This window comes from Pleurodeles waltl, chromosome 6 (assembly GCF_031143425.1).
Source record: "Pleurodeles waltl isolate 20211129_DDA chromosome 6, aPleWal1.hap1.20221129, whole genome shotgun sequence".
Taxonomy (NCBI): Eukaryota; Metazoa; Chordata; class Amphibia; order Caudata; family Salamandridae; genus Pleurodeles; species Pleurodeles waltl.
The window spans coordinates 591,607,790-591,634,966 of NC_090445.1; the positions used below are offsets into that span (position 1 = coordinate 591,607,790).

General features: G+C 43.2%; 1 protein-coding gene across 1 annotated transcript in view; it reads left to right on the forward strand.

Moving 5' to 3' along the window:
* The window catches only part of GRM4 (glutamate metabotropic receptor 4), a 970,099-nt gene that overhangs the window by 908,450 nt on the left and 34,472 nt on the right, over positions 1-27,177 (forward strand). The window contains exon 10 of the mRNA XM_069238851.1: positions 24,829-25,075. Coding sequence (XP_069094952.1) covers positions 24,829-25,075 — 247 coding nt within the window. The remainder of the gene's footprint in view (positions 1-24,828; positions 25,076-27,177) is intronic.

Here is a 27,177-nt window from a genome sequence, read left to right on the forward strand (position 1 = left end):
TAGGTGTTCGAGAGGTAGATGGAAGTGGAGAAAGAAATGGGTAGAGACGTACATATCTATATATGTTCTCTAAAAAATATGTCAGAGAAGTGAATTCTGACTGGATGTTAATGCTGAGTACAAAAAGAAACCTCAAAAGATAGCAAATTTGACTGTAAATGTACAACCTTAACTTATGCCCTTTATTTATCGTATTAGATGTTTTTGAACATCTTATTGAATTGTTACTATTTTGGAAGCCAACATTTGCTATTGTGATGCTTTCTGTGTATGCCCTTTGTCCCCTGTGACTAATCTGTAGCAAACTTGACATACTTTTTTGAAGAGTGCGTCTATGTTTGATGCAAAATAGTCAAGGGATATGAAAAAGTAATTAATGATGCAAAAAAGGCACTGCTATTGAAGTGAGCTGTCAAAGACATACCCTTCAGCACTGACTTAGGACCTGCATTCGAGGAGGTGTGGCATGGCCTTTGGCCATGCTAGTCAGGCTCTAGGTTCAAGTTGTGTCATCTGGTCATTGCTGTACCCTGATCCCAGAGCCTGGAGGGCACACCATTTGCCCATGTTTTGCTCAGGATGCAGGACATCCCCTTTGGCCACTTTCTGCCAAAAAGATTCATCAACATGGATCCCAGTTGGCATAACCTAAGACCACACTGAGAAGGCTCTGAGATTGGTTGGTAGTCTCCAATGTTTGTCCTTCCCTGACAGGACCTGGCCATATCCACGACATTGACCACACCACGTCTAAAGTCCTGTAACCCCAAAGGCCTACAGACCTACATCCAACTCTCTTTGTTGTAGAGACATATCAAGAGGCAGCACCTTCCACGTTCTGCTCTGCTTCCATTGTTGGAGCAGTTTCTGTGCACACATAGTATGCTTTTGTGGACTTGTAGGTGAGCAGCATTTGGTTTCTTTGTGTGTTTTGTTCTGCCTGGGAGTTTCTTGCCTTTGGTTGCCCCTCCTCCATGATATAAATAGCAGAAATATACCATAAAGTAGTATCTGCACCTACTTTATTGGAAGATTCATTTCCAAATGTGTTCTTTATGGTTTGTAGTATTTGCAATGCATTGCATGGGATATCGGTAGTTTAATGCTTCTAGAGGACTTAAGCAACACTGCTATGCAGAGATAGATTTCTATGCGTGTTTTATCGAGTTTTAACTATACCTTGATTGTTTTAGGCTTCAGTTTGAAAGATCATGTTGTTGTCTCGGGGTTGACATGCAGAGCCCATGTTTTGCTCTAGAGGCCTCTTCCAGACTTTGAATATTTTGTGCACCTTTAAGATTTAAGAGTCCTGGGAAGAATAATCAGGTTGTATCCATATTGCTGCCATTGTTTCTGATGTTTGGTGCACCAGACATCCTGGCTGTGAGAACTATTGGGCGGGGTTGACAGATCATTAATAAAATCAATTCAAGTTTACTTCATACCATGCCTCACTAAGCCATACAAATATATCTAAAAACGCATAAAAACAATTGACCGTTGAGTTTATCTACCATGCCACACACATAACAGATAATTATAAAAATCAATTTCCTAATTTCTTCTGCTAAAATATCATATTTTCCATGGTACAAAGCATATCAATGCTTCTACAGTTCATCGCGTAGTTTATAAGCTTCTGAACTCTTGCTATTTGTAGCTTGGTAAAAACTGGAAATCGAAATGTGCTGAATTGCTTTTCTATTACTATGTTAAAGAGCAAAACGTGAATCAGGGTAGATCAGATCCATGACATAAAGGACACTATAGTTTGGTAAAGGTTTTTTACTCTGACTCCTCTCACCCATCATTCTTGATGAATATCGCCCGTTCTTAGTTTCAAATATCCACCTTCGAATTTTGTAGATTTGATATTTAGCAAATGTGTTTGAGGGCTATCCAAATTAATTATACATTCATATTGATGGTTGTTCAGACATCGTTTCTGGTCTAGTTCGTTGAATGCGAATGCCCTTTTAGGCACATTCCTGATCCCTATTTTCCAAGTATTGGTGCTCTAAATATCATACCCGTTTTTTTCCATTAAGAACAGACTTGCCTGAATTATTATACATTGATCAGCCAAGGACAACTTTGTGTGCGTCTCTAAAACATTTTTCATGATATAACAAAGAATGTATTGTCTGGTCAGTAGGGTGCTATCCTAGTGGTTTAGAGATCGTTTAGAGTATCAGAAAGAGATTTAAACCAGGTGCATATTTTACCTGACCTTACGCTTTTCCAGAGTTACACTGAATTATATTTAAATCCTTTTGGACAGTATTTCGCTACTGTATAGCAGAAAGCTCTTAGTTTTTTAAGCTAATAACTTGGTTGATTTGTGCTGTGCATTAGTGCCTAATTTACCTAAAGCATTTTCTATAGTATTGGATGGTACTATCATAGAATCAATTTGTTGGTGAAATTATTAGAGAAGATCACTCTTAAGTACTAATAACTAGGTACAATATCTGTAAGTTAAGCATTTAGCCAAAATCGGGGCCGTATCAGATGCAACTTAACGTGTTCCACGGCTGGCCTATGCATAATCTTCCATTTATCCTCCCCATCACACCACAATATACTGATACTTATTGCCCAGGCTGCCGGCCTTTGCAGAATGACACACATTGTGAAAGAGAGAAATGTGCGTTACGTCTGTTTTAGTGACCTTGGAGGTGAGGAGTGCTGCCTCAGGTAAGGCCTAGAGCCATGCCTGAGTCGGGGCGGTCCCGAACAGTTAAGTGGTTTCCCTGCACCTCGCTCCCTTGGAGGTCCCAACTGTTATAGAACAGACATGGGCATGCTAAGGGGTGTGAGTCGGTGGTGCCTATTGTTATTTTAGGGCAGCACGTCATGCTATTCTTTTCCTGAGCACCGCTTGCCCCTTTCAGCACTTGTTATTCTTGGAGCTCGATTGTCCAACAGTAGTCTTGCTCACTTGTATCCTGCATCAGCTACCCCCCACACAGTTGCACACCTCTCTTACCACTTTTGTCTAGCGGGCCGAAGTGGTTCTCAGGACAGGGCAGACAACTTGAAGAGGAATGATTGCCTTGAACAAGCCATTCATGGATTGACAGTGTGACATTGCGCATGACATAAGGGGCCCTTGATGCTGGTATAGGCCAGAGGCCCTCCAATCTGAGTTCCCAGCTGTGAGCACCCACCTCCTGCTGCAGGTCGAGGTGCCACAGGCTTTATTAGGAGTTGCTGTCCTGGGCCTGAGTTCTGCTAACTGGAAGCAGAGGTCTGTATCCTGCTCCCTTGCCACTGGGCTGTTGGTACGTGCCATTGTAAGGAATAGGGAGCCAACATGCCTGCTGCCTTTCCAATTCTTTTAAGGGGGCTACGCTGAAGGATATAATGATGGTGAAACCCAAGCCTGGTAAGTCTCTGACACAAGACTTCAGTGGCCCAGCACCACCCTCTATCCCCACATCATACCTTGGACATGCTGAGTCACCTTGAAGCTACTCTTCAATCAGAGGGCCCCAGCGTGGAGCTATGATTTTACAGTGAAAGTGCAGTGTATTTGTGGATCCTATGTGAGGGTCAAATACCGACCTGTGGGTATTCAACAGTTCTAGTACACACACGTCTGGGTCCTCTGAGTGCAAACCTGCAGGTTTGGACTGCTAGCACTACTGGGCATTACTAGAGTAAGCCACTGAGATTTGAGCGGGCTGGATGATGAGTCCTCCGAATTGGGCTCATGCCACGGGGACATTGGGCACTAGTTTTTCCATGCTCCACAAAGATTCCAAAGTGGGCATGTTTCACCCATTGAACATGTTTAATCTATTGAACAGTTTTCTTAGGTCTTGGTTACTTGCTGCGGGTCTATGGCTGGGGACTCATATGTTACCGGATCCGGATTGGGGTATTACTATGGTGTTTTTGTTGTTTTATGTTTGGTTTTATGGAGCGTTTGTTCGCAGTCAAGCTTATCTGGTGTACTTGTCGGTGGTGGGGAGGTTTACAATGTGCAAGTGCAAGCAGTGTTGGAAATAGGGTACATGAGGACTTGGGGCACCAGTTCGTTGCCTGGAACTCATACTACCATTACATGTCATGTGAACATGCTTGGACAGTCTTACCCCACAGCACAATGTGATGATCTGGAATGCAAAATATGGTAACTCCTGCTGAAAATACTGAATTTATGCTTACCTCAAGCACCATCGTATACATATTGCCATACTGCAGGAAATGCAGCTCACAACTGCAGAACTCCAAAAAGTCAGCGTGAAGTAGCGATAACAGGTCTATGGTGCATCAACATTAACATATGCATGAGGAGTGCTTATGTGGATTGCTCCAGGGGTACAGTACACAGTGGTTAGCCACAATACACATACAGAGGGCAGATATATGATAATGGAGGGGCACTAAGACAGGGCTCAACTGAAACTAGTGTGGATCTATGCACCTAACTCCAATCAGTTGGCCTTCTTTGACTCACTTACCCCTGCACTTTTTCTGGATCCCCATGCAACAAGCCTGTAGGGTGGGTTCGCTAATCGTGTGCCAGTTGTGGACTAGAACTGTTTTCTCCCTCCCTTGTGCAATGCAACATGTATCAGAAAAACACGACACTTCCACAATAGGCTAACCCAAAGGCGATTATATAATGTGTGGCACCTGGGACCCCCAGCGGACCGTGAATATTTGTTTTATTCCCTGGGGCAAAACATCCACACCAGACTAAATTTAATTAGATGCACCGTCTGACTAGTTAAACAGATTATCACATAGGAGTATTTAGCGTGCACTCTAGTGGACCATTGTCTGCTACAAAAAAATAGTTCTACAAAGGGGTAGACCAAGTCCAAGAAATCCCACCTGGTGGCGACAGACTGAAATGCTGCTTTATCCCTCAGTCAGGGAAGATGCATCAAAATACTTCACTCAGTATTTGGACCTCAAGAATAAGTCCATCCCATCCATGGCTCTGGAATGGGATGCACACAAAATAGTTGTCCGGGATCACTGCATGGCTGCCACGTGGGGGGTCCGTTGCGTGCTACAGGAAGAGCTCATGATGATAGAGAGGAAGCTGAACCTCTTAGAAAGAGAAGTGGCTGCTTGCACAACAAGAGTTGAGCGTCTCCAGCAATTCAGAGTCTAGAGAGGCAGACACATGATTAGGGAGACTGCATACAGAGGGAGACCAGTCAGGTAGATTGCTAGCATGGCTGGCTAAGGAGGACCAGCAGCGTGCTCCAATTGACGCCATCAGATGCGGAGATGACTCATTGGTACTCACACAGGCTGGTATGGGGGCGCCCGTGCTCCTTACCTGATGCGCAGCATTTTAAGCATGCTGCCTAGCCTGTCCCCTACTTAAATGAAGCTATCCAGTTAGAAAAGATAGGCATGGCCATAGCTCAAATTGCCCGAAACAAGACACCGGGAACAGATGGGTTGCCTGTTGAGTACTATGCTAAATTTTCTTCCCTGATTACCCAGCACCTCCTGGATGTGTTTCATGAAGCCAAGTTGAATGGCCAGCTTCCAGAGTCGATGAGTGAGGCATTGATCGCGGCCCTCCCCAAACCGGGGTGCAACCCCTTAGATGTGCATTCGTACCTCCCTCGTAAGCATAACTGTAGAAGGTGCTTGCAAACAGATTGCTCCCTATAGTCAGTAGTTTGATGCATGCTGATCAATCAGGATTCATACCTGGACATAACACCTTTCTCAATAACCAGCAGCTCTTGCAGCTTATCCACTGCACCCTGCCAGAAGCACTTGGCAGAGTGTGTCCCTTGAGATTGAAAAGCTCCTGATACCCTGATCTGGAAATTCTTGTTGACTATCCTGCAGAACACTGGATGTGGGCTGTTGTTTGTGGGCTGGGTTTGCACGCTAAATTTGAACACAATGGCTAGAGTTTGGATGGGTCAGCTGATCTGAGATAGCTTCCCCATCCAGCGGGGCACTAGGCATGGGTGCCCTTTATCACCATTGCTTTTTACGATAGCCATGAAGCCACTGGCTTCCCACCTGCGCATGTGAGCGCAGGACTGGAGGATCACAGAGTTGGACACCTACCACATCATGTCACTTTATGCAGACAATGCCCTGCTCTTCTTTTCCGAGATGGGGACGTCTCTTCCAGGCTTTATGCACTTATTAGATGACTTTGGAGTTGTGTCTGGGCTCCAAGTCATTTGGCCTAAATCATGCGTGTTCCCTCTTGCTCCATCTCCTATGCCCCCCCAGAGGTGTTTCACCAGAACACCAGATCAAATGGTGTCACAACACAATATATTTAATTACTTAGGCAGTCAAATTTACCAACTGACAGGGCTGTAAGGGAGGGCAACTGGGGTAGGGCACTAAGATCAATTGGGGGATGCCTCTCTTTTTGGCGTTTGTTACCTCTCTCCCCATTATGGCAAGTTGCGATTGCTAAAATGCTCATGCTGCCCAGACTATTGTATTTTTTGCAGCACTTCTGCCCATGCACCCAAAATGTTTTTTTCAGGAGTTGAATTGTCTCCTTTTGGAATTGATATGTGAGGGGGGGCAGGCCGTTGAGTGGCTCTTGTCATTTCACAACAACCCCTGCTTGACAGAGGGCTTGGTGCATCATATTTTGAAATGTATTATGCAACAGCACTGCTACAATGCCCGCTGCGCTGGCTAGATGCGACTCCTTGTTCTTAGTGGGTGGTTGTCCAAATAGTACTGGGTGAGATGAGCGTTTATACTCGGTTGATGGCTTGTGATTGTCAGACCGCAATGGGAATCAAGCCAGATGGTGTTGGCGCAGTTGTGCTACCATTGGTTTGCTCACAGTAAGAAACCCCACATTCCTTCCTAGCCATCAATAGTACTGAAGCATTTGGCGGGTATTTGGGAACTGGCTGAGAGACCTGGCTTGGCACTTTAGATGGCAGCAGGGATTGACACATTAGGGGATCTCTTTCATGACGTAGTCGTTACGGCCTTCTAGAATATAACGAACACTTAGAACGTAGGTGCAGGGCACTTTTTGGCATGCCACACCATCCTGGGGATTGTGAGGGCTACATGGGAGGCCGGGAAGGCGGAACCGTCCCCATTGCTCATTCTACATGCTCTCTTCATGCATAGTGGCACACAGAGAGCTATCTCCACATTCTATTTAGCACTGAGAACATGGGGATTATGCTGACTAGATGGAACAGAGTCCTCTTGCAAACACTGATGGACAAGTTTTGGGCATGAGTGCTTTAGCACTTGAAAGAGGTGTCCGGAATCCCAGATTCCATTTTAGGCAAATTAATTACACACAGTATGCATATCTTCCCTCCCTCACAAACTAAGCATATGCTCCTTGAATCCACTCCTGAGTGTCTGTGGTGCAAGTTGGCGGAGGCTGTTTTTTTCCAAATGGTATGGAAGTGCCCGCTGCTGCAATTGACCTGGGTGGAAGTAACAGCTACCACAGTGACACTGGAAGAACACACCTTGAAGCCCACTTCTGAGTCCTACCTCTTAGGCCTTTGCCCTAAAGCCAAGGGGGACAAACACTTACATAGGTTTATAGACCTTGCTTCTATGCTCTTTAAACAACAAATTGCAATGACATGGAAGGCACCCTCTGTCCCAAATAAACAGAGTGGGCCACATAGGCTGCTGCAGTGGGCACACGTGGAGGCTAATGCACTACACTTGCTGCATGCTAGAGGAAACGCCCCAGAGTTGCTATGGTCTAGTCAAGTGTTAGTAACACGACTACACACTTATTGCATTCCTCTACTATATGGTAGTCCCCATGCACTCCTGTTGTGGTGAGTGGCTGCATGGCATTGACACCAGCACCAACCAGTGATAGACATGTTGCTAGGGCCGAGGTGGTCATAGGTATTAATGTCTGAGGTAGTAATGCCTGTTCATTACTTCTTTACTGTGCATCGCGGACCCCAGAAACTGCATTTTAAGTGGTTCTCCCAACCCCCACTGCTCCTTGACTGTTCCTTTCTTCTCTATCTAGCTTGTGATATAATGACATGATATAATATAAATGTGCACAGTATTCTTTCGACAATGCCCTATATTCCTTCATAATTTCTCCATTTATGTTTATAAACAATAAAAATACATTTGAAAAAAAAGTTAAGCATTTAGCTTGGCGCTGAAGATTAGACTGCTGCAGATCCTTTAGAATACCATTACTTTAGTTTTCTTTATATTACTTTTAAATAGATATTTTTACAATTCTTAGCAATTCTTAGGAAATTGGTCTAAGGTATGTTGCAAACTAATGGCAGTTAAATCGAAAAGATGGTATATCGCCTATAAGGTTTCAAATTTAAATAATCAATTTATTCTCTGCCACTAAAGAGAAAAATATATATATATATTTTTTTTTGTGTGGATTTACCCACTATGCCCCAAAACTGCTTTGTTCTCTTATTCTGTAGTGCTCTGATTACTTCAATCCAAAGGTTTTCCTTTTCTTTATATGAAATTTGTCTCCTTATTTTCCTGTATTGTTTTCTGTGATCTTTTATTTTATTGTGGAAGGAGCCCAACAATCTCTGTTTTCCAAGCGTCGTCCATACTCTTTCTGTACTTTGAACTGCTACTGCCTTTTATGCACAGGATGTGGAAACTGCTTCTATACCTCAGGACTACGACTTCTCAACCTTAGCAGCAAATGGCCTTCCTGCTCTCCACTGCCCTGTCTTCCAGTGCTTCCAGGCATGCGTATCTTTGTGCCAGCAGTGTAACTTTTTTCTGCAAGGACATTCTTCCTTTATACATTTTCGTAAGTTTGAGCATCTGAGTTGGAGGTCGATTTTAAGCATAGTAGAGCTTCTGGACTGGTTTATAGCTGTATTTTTCCAATTCCAGTCTGTTTCCTCATCGCTGGCCCTTTCATTACCATATTCCACCATGCTGATTACTTTCTTCACCTGTTGTGGTGATGTCATTCATGTATACCCTAAACAGCAGGTTGCAATCCTGCCACATCCAAGGCTCCTAATGAAGAGTGCTGTTTGTATGTTCCTGATCTTTACCTTGTATGAATTTGAAACATTATTGATTTCATGTTGATTACGGTCCAGAATAGTGCATTTCCAACCAAAACGCTCTAAGTAGTGTCAGCCTATTTTTAAATACTGGCAATTTCCCACTTTGCTTGGTGTCTCTTACCTGCTTGTGATTAGTGTCTACAAGGTGAAGATTTGGTCATTGGTGCAGTGTTCTAGAAAGACTCCAACATGCCTTTTGAGGAACCTACTGGTTATAGGAAGTTTGCAATTCTTTTTTATTAATGATGCTGCAGAGGAGCCTGCTCATACTACTGCTGACACAGACCTCTCAGTAGCTACTTGGGTTAAGCACCAGCGCTCATGATAAGCAGCGCACCAGATGGTTTTATTAGTTGAAATCAGGCCAGAACTCCCAAAATCAAATAAGCATTTGCAATGCAATAGGTCGCACATTTACTTGAGTTGGAGCTCTTGAAGTTGTAAATGCATAACTGGAAATTTTTTGCTACATAAATTGGTCAACCCTGCAACATATCTTGGTCCTTTCTGCCACCTAATTCCAGTGACCCTTCATATAACTAAAGGGCTAATAGGCCTACTGGAATTTCTTTTTCAAACAAGGCTCCTAAAACACAAACTTCTCCCAGGTGCAAAACAAAAGTTCCAACCAAAAGAGAGTTTAAAAACACACTGAGTGGTGGGACATGTTATTATTTTGTGGCCCACACCAACCCAGTGTGAGGACCCAGAAATGATCTACACAGAGAGAGCATGTTGTGGTGAAAATTTTGGAAGATGGTCCCATTGTCTTAGGACGTGCATAGGCTGAATTATGAGTAAAAATGTTTTGTCAAAAGAATGCCCTGCAAAGCGTCATGGGGCAAGTTTCTGAGTACTGCCAATATTGTAGTATGTTGAGTGTAATGTTCAGAACAGCCCCTAGATGACACTACAAAAAATAGTTTTCATAAGAAGCATGGTCATGTAACCATATAGTTAGCCCCTAGAGGGCATAGCTACATGAACACAGAATGGTAGAAAGTGATGCAGTGAAACCATACATTTAGCCCTTGGTGGATGTAGTGCATTATATATTTAAAAGGCTAGGAGGTCTACTACAATGATGTTACACACAAGGTCCTTAAAACACAAACTTCCTGTTTTCTCACCACAACTCACTTCCAAGGGCCCAGGAAATGGATTGGCACCACTTGGCAAGTCAGGGTCCTCAGCAGGTTTACCCAGGTGCTGGTAGGTGAAATCTATGATGGCCCTGAGACTTCTTAACAGAAGGCAAGCTCATTCCAAGCCCTTGGAGGAACTTCACAAGCAGGATTTCAGAGAGCAAAGTCCAGTCCTTTCCCTCTTAAGGCAGAAGTAGCAGCAGCAGACCAGCACAGCAAGGCAACAGGCAGAGTGGCAGGTCCTCCTCAAGCATTAAGCTCTTCTCCTTGGCAGAGGTTCCTCTTGATCCAGATGTAATCTGAAAATCTGGGGTTTGGGGTCCACTACTTAAACATAGTTCTGCCTTTGAAGTAGGCAAACATCAAAGGAAAGTCCCTGTTTTTCACAAGATCCTGCCTTGCCCAGGCCTGGCCCCAGACACACACCAGGGGGTTGGAGACTGCATTGTGTGTAGACAGGCACAGTCCTTTCAGGTGTAAGTGTTAGTTCCTCCCTTCCCACTCTAGCCCAGGAGACTCATCAGGATATGAAGGCTTTACTTCAGCTCCCTTTGTGTCAATGTCTAGAAGGAATTCACAACAGCCCAACTGTCATTCTAACCCAGACATGGATAACACAAGCAGGCAGAGGCACAGAATGGTTAAGCAAGAAAATGCCCACTTTCTAAGAGGGGCATTTTCAAACAGACAATCTAAAAACCAACCCTACCAAAAGACGTATTTTTAAATTGTGATTTCAGAGTCTCCAAACTCCACATCTATATTTGCTCCCAATGAGAAACTGCACTTAAAAGATATTTAAAGGCAGTCCGCATGTTAACCTATGAGAGAGATATGCCTTTTAATAGTGAAAAACTATTTTGACAGTATTTCACTATCAGGACATGTAGAACACATCAGTACATGCCCTACCTTTTAAATACACTGCACCCTGCCAATGGGGTACTAGGGACTACCATATGGTTGACTTACATGTAGTAAAAGGGAACCTTTGGGCATGGCAAGTGGGTGCACGTGCAAGCTCAAATTGGCAGTTCAAAACTGCACACACGGACACTGCAGTGGCAGGTCTAACACATGTTTACAGGGCTACTCATGTGGGTGGCTCAATCAGTGCTGCAGGCCCACTGGTAGCATTTAATTTACAGGCTCTGGGCACCTCTAGTGCACTTTACTAGGGACTTACTAGTAAATCAAGTATGCCAATCATGGATAATCAATCTTCAATACAATTTAGAAAGAAGGCACTTGCACTTTAGCACAGGTTAGCAGTGGTAAGATTTTCAGACACAATATACCAGCCAAAACAAATTGCAATGCCAGGTCTTACATCACCCATTCACTTTCACCCACCCTTGCATCCTTCAACCCCTATGCTTTTTCAAAGATTTTTTTCTCAATCATTCCCCCTTTCATGCACTCTTTCACCTATCCACCCTTTCACACGGTCATTCATCCACCCACACTTCCTTTCACCCATCCACCCTTTCACCTGTCCATGAATCCTCTCACCCATTCAGCCTTCCACCCACCCATCCTTCTTTTCAACCTTACATCCTTCTTTCCCTTTTGTATCAACCCATCTTTCTTTAGTGTTAATTATGAGCTTTTGTTTTACTGGTTCCAGGCGGAAAGACCATTAAGAACCTGCCATTAAGTAATTGCTAATGCAGGGGGTTCGAAAAGGCCTTTTCTCATACACTTCCAATGTTTAGCAATCTATAGATTATGAGCCCGGAGGTAAAGGAAATATAATAATGACAGGGCACCTGGCAGCAGGGGATGTGTGACCCGATAATATCCAAAACACTTTGCCAGTTGTCTCATAGATATGGTCCTCTTTGAGCTATGGAAGTGGTTATGTCTCTCAGGGGGGAAACGTCCAGAACAACGACTCTGGAACAACGATTACATTGTTAACGCAAGCAGAAGCACGGTTGCGTTAACAACGACTCCCTTTATCTCTGCCTTAACCATGCAAGTGCTGAACAACCCACAGCCGTGGTTAAGGCAGAGAAAAAGGGAGAATACATCAGCAGAGGACGTAGTCAGGTAAGAGAGGCTAGTGCAGGGTTGGGGATAGCTTTTAGGGGTGTGGTGGATTAAGGGCTTGGGGGGTTGAGGAAAGGGGTAGTTTGATTTTTTAGGGGTGAGGTAATTGGGGTAGTTCTGGTTTTTAAGGATAGGGGGGATTGGAGCAGTTCTGTTTTTAGGGGACAGGGTGGGGAGATTGGGGTAGTTCTGTTTTTAGGGGGGTCAGGGTAGTTTGTTTTGAGGGATGGGGGTCAGGGTACTTTTGTTTTTGGGGGTGGGGTAGTTTGGTTTTAGGGAGTGGGGTGGGAGGTCGGGTAGTTTGTTTTTTGGGGGTGGGGGATTGGGGTAGTTTAGTTTTTGGGGGTGGGGGTCAGGTAGCTAGGTTTTTGGGGGCGGGGTGGGTGATTGGGGTACTTTTGTTTTTAGGGGCTGGGTGGGGGGATCAGGGTAATTTGGTTTCTGGGGATGGGGTGGGGAATCAGGGTAGTTTGGTTTTTAGGGGCGTGGTGGGGGTCGGTTGTTTTTGTGGGTGGGTGGGGGAGGTCGGGGAAGGGTTTATGGCTCGGGGTGGGTGGGAGGTATCCGGGTTAGTTTTGTTTTAGGGGTGGGGGGGTCGGGTAATTTAAGTATGCAGGGTGGGATACTTCTGGGGCTTAGGGCAGGTGGGGGGTCGCATGCTAGAACCATGCATGCCGTTCCCACACATGCTTTTACTAGACATGCTTTTACAATGAAAAATCATAGTAAGGGCATACGTGGTAAAGGCATTTGTGGTAACAACACAGTCGTTGTTCTGACTGCGTAGTTCAGGCATGCATGGTTCTAGCATTCATTGTTCCATCATATATTCACCCCTTTTGTTTAGCAAAGACACTTGGACATGTTCAATAATCTCTTGGAACGCCTAGTTCAGCTGTTTGTTATTTTCTGAACATGCATGTAGGTGGGATAGCATCTCCTAAGCTTTCACGTGTGTAGGAATGAGGCATAATTTCTGTGTCATCATCAGCCTTTGTTGTATCCCGTGCTCGGACTATAGAAATTCATTCTGTGTTGAATGTAGGAGTTTGTGATGTGATTTTTTTTGGAGCGGTTTTGCAAAGGCAACTGCGAAGTAAACACGTCTTTGTGATTTACTACGTTCACCGGAATGCCTTGATGCTTGAGGCAATTTATGTTGCATGTATCCATATTAACATTACCAAAAAGGTTGTGCCAAACATATACTTCACAGAAACTAGTTCGGGCCTTATTAGTGGTCAGTGTTAATTTGAGCGCCATTTTGTGCCTATTTTCCAGTTTGCATTCAATATGGGATTAGTGGAAATATTGCTCAATCACAATTTTAGTTCAGACACTTTTCTCTTGGTACAGGAAAATTATGCAGACGAAAGACTGCATTTGGAGAAATACTGTACACAAAAACATTTTGGAAAATATTCCCCACTGATTTCCACAAATGTAATCAGACATAAAATTTGACCGAATCCCTCAGGCAGGATTTTTTCTCCGCTGTTGGTTTAGTATTCAAAATTAAACTTGTAGTCTTTTCCTGTGTAATGCCAATGTGCATAGAAAATCTCTACAAAAGGTATACGTATGTAGAAAATATCTATATACATTTATCTTTACCAGTCGTAAAGTCACAAATGGCAGATTTTGATATAAAACTATGCACATAATTTCCAGTTTGACTGGTTTAAATCAGAGTGAAAATGATTCACTAACTGAAGGAAAGCTTCACAAGTTCAAATGAACAGGTAAGCAGAGAACATTTTAAACTGTGAACGCATGAAAATGAATAACTTGACAAAATTTTCCTAGTGAAGAAAATCTTCCCTCTCACTCAGACATGACAGGGACAACCACAGGGCTTTAAGTGGGTAGGGTTCTGCCGGGTTCTAAACCCAGAAGTGATTTAAAAAACACAAATTTGAAACAACTCCCTATTGGACTCTATCTTCTTACCCTTAATTTTACTGGCAAAAACACTGATCGTTTTCTTTCAAATGACTGTAAAAACCCTTAATGTATTCCATGTTAGCGATGCAGTCCTGTTTCAATTTCACATTTGACTTCATCTTGCATTCCCTAAGAGTATTTGTGTTTACACAATGTATTACTCTAGTGTTTTTCATGCAATATAAGACTCTTATGTAATGCATACTTTGAACTGAGTCACCTCCGGGTGTCTGAGTGAGTTCAGGTTGTGGGTAAGTGCAGTGCTTAATTTGTAAATAGCAAGGTGCCGGTGCTCAAAGCTCTCTAACACGCGGCTGCTGCAATTAAAAGTGGGAACACGGAATATTGAGGTAGCGTAATCCTGAAGCCATCTCAGGCCACTTCAATCCATTAAAACCACTCCCTGCCCCTTCAGCTCGCTTTCTCCCATTGTGACGCTTTTTTTGTTTTTCTCCTCCTCCGTCTTTCCTATATGTGTCTTTTGCTCGCAGCAACTGCTTCGGGGAGAAGAATAAGCACCGGCCCTCAAAAATAAGTGCCGGTGCTCAGCACCGGAAACAAGCACAAATTAAGCACTGGGTAGGTGTTAATGGAAGTGCCTGATAGAGAGCTCTGAAGTTGAGGCAGGCTGAAGGCAGCGTGAGTTTCTGACACGGCTGCTTACTGCGTCATAAAGGTGTACACACTATATGCATATCCAGTCCTTGGCTTTTCTGCACAGCATACACAGCGATAATCGCATACATGCAATAGCAATTGTGGGAGAGTTTGAGATTTGCAGATTGAGGGTTTCAGAAACGTGGGGACAAAAAGGGCGTAAGTGTTCGACAGAAAGACAGAGAGGACAGTGGTGCTAAAAGGAAAACAGTGTGTCTGAGACAGTGCGAACGCCACTACCTCTTCCACAGACTAATAATGCTTAATTCGCACTCTCATATTTTCAGGACTGAAACATTTTAAACCTAATTGCTCTCACCAAATTCTTCGTTTTTGTCTACTTGACACAGATAACAAGCATTGGCAAAGCCAGTAGATCTGACTTGTAAGTGTATGAGTGGGTTGCTGTGCGACTTGCATGGATGCAATAACAGAAAACTCCCAGAGAGATGCTCACATACTGGTCAAGTGACATCTGTTGGGCTGGATTTTAGTTTGCGTTTTTTAAGCCATGCCCTTAATTACATGCACCAGCCACCCTCAAAAGAATTGCGGATTACGTTTATTTGGCCAAGCACCTACTAGAGTCTCCATACCTTTTCAGCCCTCTTAAAGCGATGGGCAACCAGACCCTGGCATACATAATTCTAAGATTTATATTTTTCGCTCATTCTTACCTCTCTGTAGAAGAATGTCCTATGTGGTGTGTGCTGTTCTGTAGGTGTACATGACTCCTCTTCAGTTTCTGGTACTAGTCCTTCTTTGCAGCAAGGGTTTTAAATTATCTTTAGCTGAAGGATAATATGTGCTTTTTATTTTTAAATAAATAGCAGTCCAATAAATTACCAGTCTTCGAATTAAATTATTTCATTATTGGCTGAGGAATCGAGTGTCTGACATTTCAGACAATTATGCTTAGCTACATTATGTTTCTCGACAAAACTTTATTGACAAGAAAACAATTAAATTTAAGAAAAGAGTTACACAAGCAAACCTGCGAAATATCAGTGTCAAATACACTGAGGAATAGACCAAGAAACAGGTTTATTGTTTCCATGTAATCTATCCTGGAAAGTAGAAGAAATATATATCAGAACGAGCGGGAATGGAGAGATTGATACAGTTTAGGGGGCTATTTTTAAATCATTAGGACACGGACCCGATTATTCGTGACTGCACTGGTGCAACTGTTTCCTACTAGTGAGTGCTCACGTTACATTTTCACTAATACAAGCTCAAAAATATATTTTCTCTAGGTGACCTTTGCGATCGGTTGGTAAAATTGTTGGTGGAAATTTGAACCGACACTAGTGAAGTCCTATGTAATAATGAAATATCAGTGTAAAGTAGTATCAATGCAATTCCATTATGAATATCTACAGGACAGCATTCGTTCATTGTTGTTTTTTTCTCAAGCAAGAGTTCTGTGGTTTCCAATGCCAGCCTTCAAGATTTCAGGAAATATGTAAAGATATCACGTGTCCTGCTGTATTTAAATCCTCTCCTGCTCTCCACTAGACCAATCTCTCTGGCTCCCTCCAAACCTATGCCATCTCGCCTCTAAACATATATGATGTGCCCCGTTCAAGCACATTTGCCCTCCAAATCTTTCCAGGCACATATCTCCCCATTACCTCCAAACACATTTTCTCTTCTGTGGATTCAACTAATCCTTCCTACTGCTCCCTCAGAGAAATTGAGGTTTTGCCGAAATAGTTCAGTGACGTCATAAGAGTGCCATGTCCCCTTATACAAGAAATGAATGTGTCCTTCTTCCCTCTTGTTTAGGCAGTGAAATACAGATATAATTGTAATACAAAGGTCCTTCACACTCCTGGGTCCCACTGGCACTGCACTTTCTGTGCTGCTGAGAAGTGCACCCCTGAACTAGGCAATCATTTACGGCATCAAGTTTAAGTCGAGCATCAAATTCAATGGAAAAAAACACAGTTTAAATAAAGTAAATACAGAATGCTGTAGGCATCAGTTTCTGGTAACTAGTCCGTGGTCTCCCTTCAAAAATCGGGATCCTGCTCCGTTCAAACACCTTTCCTTCTCCTTACTTTGATCTAACCACGCTTTCTGCTCCGAACAAACATTTCTAACACACCTCTGTTCTTGCTGCCTCATGCATCTACTCGCCTGCTCCTTCTCACATCTCCTCTCCTGATCTCACCTACATCTCATCTCCTGATGAGCATTACATCGCCTCTCCTATTCCATCCTGCTCCATCCTCAGCTCATCTCATTTAGTCCACTCACTTACCACATCTCCTCTCCAGCTGTCTTTTACCATATCTCCTCTCCTGTTCTGTTACATCAGTTCATCAGTTCTCCTAATCCCTTTTACATCTCTGTTTCTGTATCCTCTTATATCTTCTTATGTGTCCCTCTTACATTTCTTCTGATCCCTCTTATATCACATTTCCTTCTTCATCAGAAAAACTTCTCTCATTTTCTTTTACCACATCTTCTATTTTGGTTACTCGTGCATCTCCTCAGCTGCTCCCTACTGGATGTCCACTCATGCTCCCTCGTACATCTCCTCTCCTAATCCCTCATAGTGCTCTTCTATTTCTCCATCCTAAAGACATGTCCTCTCCAGCTCTCTCTTTTACATCTTCTCTCTTTTTCTGTTTTACATCATTTTCTCTCATGATTGCACTAATAACTTTCCCTGCTTCCTCTTCCATCCTCTCGCCTGCTCCCTATCTCATCTCTCCACTCTCTTACATCCCCTCTCCTCTCCTGCACTCTCACATTTCTGCACTCTCACATTTCTGCACCTTCTTACATCTCCTCTCCTGCCCTTTCCTACATCTCCTCTCTTGTCCCCCTTATAATCTTATCTCTTGCCCATCCAAATGCTATTTCCTTGCTTGCTCCCTCTTACATCATCCTCTTCCATGATCACCCTTACTTCCATCTCTTTACCCTCTCCCACTTCCATCTCTTCTGATGCATCCTAAATGCAATTCCTCTTCTGCTTCCTCTCACAACCCCCGCCCCCTGTCACATCCTTTTCTGCTCTCTTACATATTTTATCCTTCCTCTCACATCACCTCTTTTGCTCCCCCTCATCCCCTCTCTTACATTTTATCTCCTTCTTGACTTCCTTGTCCTTCTCCACTTGCATCTCCAGTTCTTCTCTGTCTTACATCTCCTCTCTTTCTCTCTGGAAACACCTCTGTATCTGCTCCTTCCAAGACTCCTCTCTGACTCCCTATAAGAGAGTTATTCTTCCGCTTACCAAAAGTGTGTGTGTTCTGCTTCTCCAAGTGCCTGTGAATGCAAACACGAAGCAATCCCCAAAGCCAACATCCCGTTAGGAAGGAAAGGAGGGCAGCAATCAGCACCACGGGTCTGAACACAGCCGAAGGGTGGGCAGCTAGCAGCTCTACCCGCGATGTCCCATCATGGTATTTTCATTTGTTGGGAGGACTCCCCTAGTTACTTGTCGTCAGTCTTTTAGGTTTCCGGATGAATTAATATCTTAATGCACATGATCGTCATGATTAGTGAATGATTTTGCAAAAAGTAAGTTCTATGAAACTGTAAAAGATTATATCACTCGCATTTTGTTATGTCTGTCATATAGCTTATCTATCAAATGTCAAGGGCAGTGCTTAATTTGAGCAGGTGTGGCCCACTGGCACTTACTTTTTCGACACAGACTTCTATCCAGAGGGGAGAGAATCGCAAAATGGGTAAGGAAGGAGAAAAAAAAAGGAGAAAAAACAGTGTCAAAGAGAGAAACTGGGATTTAAAAAAACAGCAATAGTAAGAATAAAGAGACGTATGTGGTGATGGACTGGAGGGGGTTCTGCACTCCAAACTCACTGGTTGTGAGGGGTCCAAAGATTTGCTTCTCGTGATCTCGACTTTTGAGTGTGAATAATACCAGAGTAGGCGCATTGAGAAAAAAAGTGCTTTGCTCCCATTCGGAATTAGAAACCTGACCAACAGCAAGGGATTTGCAATTGGTGCAGTTTACTTACTGGGGGCGTCCGTGGAGGGCTAACCCGGCGCAGGGCCAGCATAAACAGCAACACACTGCCTCGCGATGATAGTCCTCTGCGGCCGCCCCTGTGTAAAGGCCCATTGGTAGCCACCCAGACATGACAAAGAGCTCGAGGACCGCGAACAGACAGTTAATCCTATTAGAGGCTCCGCAGTGGAAGAAACGCTGCATTAAACATGCAAATTCCCTTCAGCAGCACGAAACACGAGCACCATGTACAGTCTCTCCCACACCCGAGTTAAAGTATTGCATTGTGCGGAGCCACAAAAGGAACAGCGAGGTGCTCTCCCCGCAGCCCGTCCTTAAGGAAAAGGTGCCAATTATTTCTGAGAGCAAAATCCTCGTATACATTTCATATCGGCACAACACTAAATCTTAATGAAAAGAAACCTATCTACATATGTTTCTTTTTCCAGCAGATTCTCACAATAATCGCCACTCTGGCATCAGATGAGTTACACAAGTGCAAATTCAGAGCAAGGTTAGAGTATAGTGCCCAGTGCAGCGCCTAGACACTCAATCGGATATCAGTGAGCTATATAAGTGTCCTTAGTCAGTCATTCTGATCTGCGTTCTGGACACCTTCTTGTTTGACTGTTTTCACTTACATTAACAGGTAGTTGCATAGCAAGGATGTAAAGAGCAAGCATGGCAAATGCCTCCTTATGCTGGATAGTAAAAACATACATTTTTAGATTTCAGATGACCCCTCACAACCCGGTGCCATCGCACTTGCTGCACTAATAATAGGTTTGCCCTTGTTTAATAATTTGGAACTCTCAAAAGTTACCAGGGCTATGCTTTGAAAGATGGACCTGTGACAAGTCTGACGGTGACAGGTCCCATAGAAGTAATCTGTGAAAAGTTTTGAGAATTCTCATTTATATTAATGTGAAAGTATTTCGAACGCATATTTGCATGTGGTAAGGGACTACACTGGCACAATTGCCTTACATGAGCACATTTGCAACATCCCTGCAACGATCAATTCCGAAAAGAGCTGAAGGCTCACCTTTTCAAAGAAAATTACATATGAATACAATAAAAAACATGTGTCTACTTGTAACCCTGCTCCACTCAGCCCTGTAACAATCTTGCATCATGTTCCTGGCCGCTGGCCATGTATGGCACTCTACTATCCCCCGGAGGAATATGTCTCTGCTGTACAGATACCCACAGATACATGCGTTTTCTGGAGCACTAGGTATAAAGAGAGAACATTCTCTAGTGCACTGGACATGAGGAGAAAAGATACGAAAAAATTAAAAGAAACAATACAATAGCTGTTATTAGGGGCAAAGTTCCTGAGATGTGACTTCCTGAGAGGCCACTAAGGAATTAGAAGTCTCCTAATACCACTTTTTCTATACCTATGCAAATTACATTTTCACTAGCTCTACTGCAAACTCCTATGTCAAGTAGTCTTATTTTATGCAGTGTTAGGAGGGCCCTGGGGGTAGGGTGCAAAGGTTTCAGTGTAGGGTGGTGCTCGTTGATACGAGGTATTGAGCAGAAGGCGCTGGTGCCAAACGAGCCAGTTTACACATTTGTGCAATCAACAGGATTCTAATCAAAAAACGATTTCTTGTGTACTAGCTTGATGCTTGAATGAGTGGAATTTTAGTATGTTTACATTGTGGATTAGAGCGTAGTATATTCTCGTCCAACTTGTTCATTACACATTTTCTTTTGGCAGAGGCTTGTTTCCAGTGGGCTGGGTGGATTGATATGTGGCACGTACTCACAGGACTGACTCAGTGGGTACATGTACTATGCTCATACAACTGGGTGAATAGAAGCGTGTACCTTTTTGTGAAGCTAACTGAGTAAAAGCCTGTTTTGTTCTCTCAGAGTTGTTTGGGTGAGGTGGCCCTTTTTCCCCCAGGAAATGCTTGGTTGGGACTGCTTGGGTGTATTATGTGTTCAGAAGGCCCAATAATAGCTTGTGGAGACTAATAGATTTGGTGTGGTTCGTAGTAACCCGTGTGCTCTAAATTCACAGTGCTACTTTAAGAATATGGAAGTGTGTATTTACAGAGCTCGCTTGACGGGAGTGTGATTTGTCCTCACAGTACTGAGTTACTAGGAGTGCGGTTTGCTTCCACAGGCCTGGCTGGAGTGCAGTGTGTTTAGCAATTCGATTTGTTCGAGTAGGACTTAACAGGTGTGAGTCTGAGATATTTCCCTGGACACTTTGTGTGTGGGGGTGTTATCCATCCACTGCCCTCGCTGAGAGTCTGCATTCAGAGCAGGTGATGGCGCTCAATAAGGCGCTTCCGCTAACTGGGCAGGTGAGATTCTATTCTTGTGCTCGGAGGCGGTGTTTGATCCCACATGTGTCTCACCACCTTGCAAGGAGATGTGTTCAGTCTAGTGGAAAGCTTTCTCTTTGTTTCTCAATCCCTACCTCGCTCGTGCTCTCTTCCCCTCTTGCTCTCAGACACAAATGATGAACACGAATAGTGTTCTTCCACCTTGTGTTTTTGATCATATTGTTAATATTCCATGCACGACTCCCTTGCCTCTTCTTTTCAATACAGCATGCCCTTACACCTTCTACGTACAGCTATATCGTATATTATTCTTGCATTCATAAATGTCCATAGCTTGGTACAGCTATCTCCGCCTCACACATTCCTTTTACCCATCAACTCTGTAACAGACATTCCATTTCTCCCCTGTACCTTCTAGCCATCTTTCACTTACATTTTCTGCCCTCCTTTACTCCCTTCAGCACGTCTCTTCCTAAAACCTTCCTTTTATTTCTTCATTCAAAAACCTATTGTTTTGTGATTGCTTGCTGGTGCAGCTTTATTCATTAATAATCCACGTACATCTTCCTCAGGTAGACAACTTCCTACATTCTATCCAAAGGTAGTCCATGCTCATTCGCATACTCCTCTTGTAGGTTTCTTTCTCTCATGCTTTACACATTGCCAAAATAAATCAGTGCCCCGCCTGCAGACTCTCCCAGTCACTTCATTAAAGCGGTATTTCACCTGTTAACTCTCATTGCTTCCATTCACACCAGTTTCAGTCTTCTAATCCTTCTCTGCACCAGCGCGTTCCATACACCATACTCCGATGCATACTTACATATTTTCTCCTTTCGTATATTTAGCGCTACATACAACTTTACGCATTGCCTACAGCTTCCATGTATCGTTCCTATGTGCACCTTCCCTTCATTCATCACTATTTGTACAGTTTATTAATCCATCACATTGTTACTCATTCCCTACACATATCACTACCTAGCTGTCCTTCTGTACATCACTGCCTTACTCCATCCATCCATTAGCATTTACATCTTCTCTTGATTCGTCACTTCCAACATTGCCTTCATTTTTTCCTTCTTATCACCAAGCTATATCTCCGGCTCCTAGAAGAGTCGGTGGATACTGAGTCATTCACAAATGAATAACATTTACCTCTGGTGAAACTAAATCATGGAGACTACTCTTTCGATAAGAATTGCCAAGGAATTGAGTATCTTTAGTGTGTGTTTTCAAGCAGTTACGGCTTAGTGTGCTATACAAATCAACATAACATAACTGAAGTAAACAGGAACTTTATCACAGATGGTTCTATGCTTGAAACTTGGTGTCTGGCAAATGAACTCCAAAGGTATCTTACCAGTCTTAGATATGTCTTGGGTTCCACACATCCCAGACAATGCTTTGCCCAGGCTATGGTTGCTGGGTAGGTCTTAACAACTGTGCCCACACCCATAGAGTGTACCAAGGGAACCCAGCCCTTATCGGGGTTCCAGATATCATGATCCAGGCAAGATTCGAGCTATGTGTATTCAACATCCAAGTCAGACAGCCCAGTGATGGAAACCCCTGTTTCTAGGGCGCGGGCATTGTCTGCATGAGTGCAGGGACTTTATCTGTGGTAAAAGAAGCTGAAATGGATTTCACTCACCTCACCTTTAGGACCACAGTCACTACATCCAAAATGGCAACATACATACTGTTACAGCAGATAATACCCACAGACACCACACTCTAGTCTGAAGAAAGAGAATGGTGCCATTAATGGGATATTCATGGAACATGTACCAAAAGGAACAGAAATGTTTACTAAGTGAAGCAGGAGGCTCCTCAGAAATGTGTGTATGAGCTGCACGCGACTATCAGCTCTGCCCACTGAAAATCTCGACATAACCTAGCAAACAAGTAGAATATAGTAGTTTCGATTAAAGGTAAGACAACAATGTCGGTCAGCCACTCCCTGTTGGGCTGAAAACTGTTACAAAGAGCTAACAGAATGCACAACGTGGAGGAATGGTTCTGTGCACAATGTAATGCTATATATTCGAACCGATATTTAAAGCTTCTTTTTATATGAAGCTCACTAAACTATTCATCCATGTGCCTCTCTTTAGCCCTCAGTCTTTTACAACACACTGCATGACGTATCATCCAGTGTGTAACGTTATGTAATAGTAGTACATAAGCTACACAGCCTTAGATGAGATGACGAAATGCTGATTGATAGGGAATGTATAAGTGTTAGAGTTGATTATCGGGCACATAACATGAGATCAAGTTCTGGATCAAGCTTATGGGTGTGTAGAATCAGTTTACAGTCCGAAGAAGCTTATGTTGTGCATAGTATCCTCTGATGACCTGAAGAAGTTCCTGGGGTGTGTCACATCAGGTGGAGGGTTGATGCCTATCATAGGATACTGCGCAGCCTAAAGAGGATCATGGGGTGTGTAAAATTAGGTATATGGCTGAGAAACTTCATGGTTAGACCTTGCCATGGGTAATGTAGTAGTAGGTGAAAGGCTGAAGGCGGCATTTTAAGGTAGAGATTATAACATGGTTTGCTACTTCAGTTGGAGCACTGGAGTAAGTACCAAGGTGCACAATCTCAGATAAAGTGATCAAGGAATGTCATGGGATTTGTAACCTTCCCTGAAGTTTTGGTAAAGTCATATGACTGTGCAACCGCAAATTAAGTCCTTGGGGTTCTCACAATGGTTTCCTCAAATAAAGTCTATAGAGAAGTCAGGGAAATGGTAGTTTAATATACAGAGTTTAACCTAAATCATTAAATGATTTATCATTTGCTAAGGCGCAGGACCAGGGTATTTATCTTATACCTGTTTTCCACTTGTAGAAGAAATATGCTGCCCTTTGTATATTTCACCTGTTCACTATATCCTTCACTCTTTATACACATCTTCCGCTTATATTAGTGCAGACACAGCTGTAGCCCCTCATCAGCTTCTGCCACCTCCTCTAACTACAATGCCCTCCATCAGCAATCATTGTCACGTTCTCATTGGCTTCCCTCATAGTGTGAAGGTCAAGCAAGTTGAACTTCTATATTCACAGTCTGCGTGTATTTCTAATTTCAGCGGTTAGTACTGAGGTCAGGCCTCTGGCAATGCCTGCTAGCTTTGCTTTGAGCTGTCCACATGTTCCCAGTGGGTCTTCTCTAGTGCAATGGGGGGAGCTTGTAAGTCCTTCCCTCAGGAGCTGTGATATGTGTCTAGTAGCCATGCCGCGGCATTGTACCATGTAAATCAGGGTTCTAATCCTAGGTTTTGCAACGTAATCAGGGTTCTAATCCTAGGTTTTGCAACGTAAATCAGGGTTCTGATACTAGGTTTTGCAATTGAGCAAAAATTAAATGATTCTTGCCAGGGTAATCATTCTGCAAAACGCATTAAAAAACTTCAACTCCGAACTATGTAATACAAAAGTATTCATGTATTCAATCTTAAGTGGTATCCTAATACACAAAGATACAAAGTTCTGTGTTTATGAACAGATAGCTTGATAATATATCAATAGTATAAAGATATTCTCTCCCATTTCCCTCCCCCTACATAATATGAACGTTATGATTATGTGTCTGTTTAAAGTAAATTATTCTACTCACCCTTCAAAGAGATCCTACATTTACCAAAAGAAAGTGAAAAATGAAAGACTGATTTAGCTGGGTTTCTTTCGCTTTTCAGCTGTACATACAGACGATGACGTTGACCATCTCTGTGAGCCTGAGCGCCTCGGTCTCTCTGGGAATGCTCTACATGCCCAAGGTGTACATCATCCTTTTCCACCCTGAGCAGAACGTGCCCAAGCGTAAGCGCAGCCTGAAGGCGGTGGTAACAGCTGCAACAATGTCCAACAAGTTCACACAGAAGGGCAGCTTCCGCCCCAACGGAGAGGCCAAGTCTGAACTCTGTGACAACCTGGAAACACAAGGTAAGGCCCGCCAGCGCCCCTCCTGGCTGTCTGCAGCCTTAATCGCTTTTTATGTGTGGCGGCCTTGACATATGGGCAATGACAATTGTTTTGTATTAACTGAAAACCATTTATAAAAGGAGAAAACGGCACCAGGATGCCGCTCTACGTTTTCCATAAAAGACAGCCTTCGTGTTGATTAAATGTCATCTCACTTCCTTAGGTATGCATCTGAAGAACTTTAGTTTACTCTTGCCTTGGCTACTGGCTTCGATATTGATGATACAGGATAACATCTAGTATGCCTTTCTACCATTTGTAGTATTAAGGTGTGTGCAATTAAAGATTTCTCATGCAGTATTTAAGTCCTCAAGATTCTCCCGAAGCTAACTTTGGACTGGGTAACAACAGTGAGAGGTTGTTTTGAGGACTCAGAAGCAATCGCTTTAAATGTGAATATGTACACCAACCTTACAACAATATAAGCACGGGCCACCGGATAGTAGCGTGCAATAACATAGTCTGATAAAATGCGGACTGCAAAAACAAACGGTGAAAAATATCTACCATACATGAATATCTGCATTATAAAAAAATATCTAAATGTATTTATTTGTGGGTGGGGTGACCTTGCTTAGTGATTTCCTGAAAATGGCCTATTTTCTCTACATAGACCTTCATTAAGAGAGTTATGAGAATTCCTTTGAAAGCAATGCCCTGAGTACAGGCAAGAAAAAAAAAATCAATTTTCCGACATAACATAAAACCAGAAATAGATGAACCCAAACTAGGGATCGTTGAGAACTTCTTTTCCAAGTAATAAAATGTTCACTCCTTAGAATGAAGTAGACGAATTGAATGTATGTATGCATGGTGTACATAGTCAAAAAAGTTTAGAAAAAAAATAATGAAATACAAACTTGGAATGGGAAGACGTAGTCCATATGAAATGATCAGCAGACTGTGTCAGTATCTGTGTGGATGGATGGACCGGTTGTCCCCTGCAGACACTTACATATTCTCACTTAAGCAAAGGAGTAGTTCCTTCTCTACTGGAAAATGTCACAACGTAAAAAAATATATTTTTAAAGTGGTTTAATGTTTCCCTCCTGTTCCAGTCCGCAGGGGCTCATAAGAAGACGTGTTTGTAAGGGATGTGTTTCTGTGTGGGTCTTTGCAGAAGTAAAACAGTTGCCCATGTCCATGAGTTATGGAGTCCCGTGGCTTCCCCAAAGGAGCTCTGCAGGAAGCAGATTTATCATGAACACCTTCTCTGGTGGGCTAGCAAAGATCACAGAATATTGTTCCAAAGCTAGGGACTCTTTTTCAGCATTGTGACTGTCAAAGCCACAGCCAATGTGACTCTGCCAGGAGAATGCCACTTTGCTATAAAGGGACCCCGGCGGTGCTGACAAGATCCCGGATCTTCCTGTCGGGGAAGAGGCAAGGGATCCAGAATTGTTCCCTGGGGCACTATATTGGCAGCTACTCTTGCATAAACAGAGTCTTCTTGGAAGATTCCATTGGAAGCCCAAGGCTAAACAGCCTTGGGCCAGAGTTGGTTATTACTGCAGGCCCACCTTAGTGGCCAAAGAAGGGTGCAGTTTAGAACTCATCAATATAAACTCAATAGGGGGTTGTAATGGATGCACCACTAATTCACTCCCAAGTCCCAGAAAGGTGTTTTCATGTTTTTACCAAGGAATTTAGTGCTAAGTATATCTGAGTGCGCTAGATGGATGTGCCCGCTTGGTAAAAAACGCCCTCTCTTTCCTGAAAAAGGTGGATGCCTCCAACCTTAATTATAATAACTAGTTTTTATATAATGTTTCAAGCTGCACGTCTCTAATTTCTAGTAGCAGATATATCCATTACCCATTTATGGCACTTAATTTAGCGACCTTGGAAGGATGGAAGGGTGAGTTAGCCTTACTGGGATTCGACCTTGTGACTTTCAAATCAGTTGATCAATCTGACGAATCATTGCACAGTCTGCTCAGCAATAAAACTTTCCAACCAACCGTGAGAACTCCTCTAAGCATCCTACTCCAGTGCCACCCCACTGCAAAACACACAAAAAAATATACGAATGGGAAGGAAATCGGAGTGGAGCTTGCGGCTAA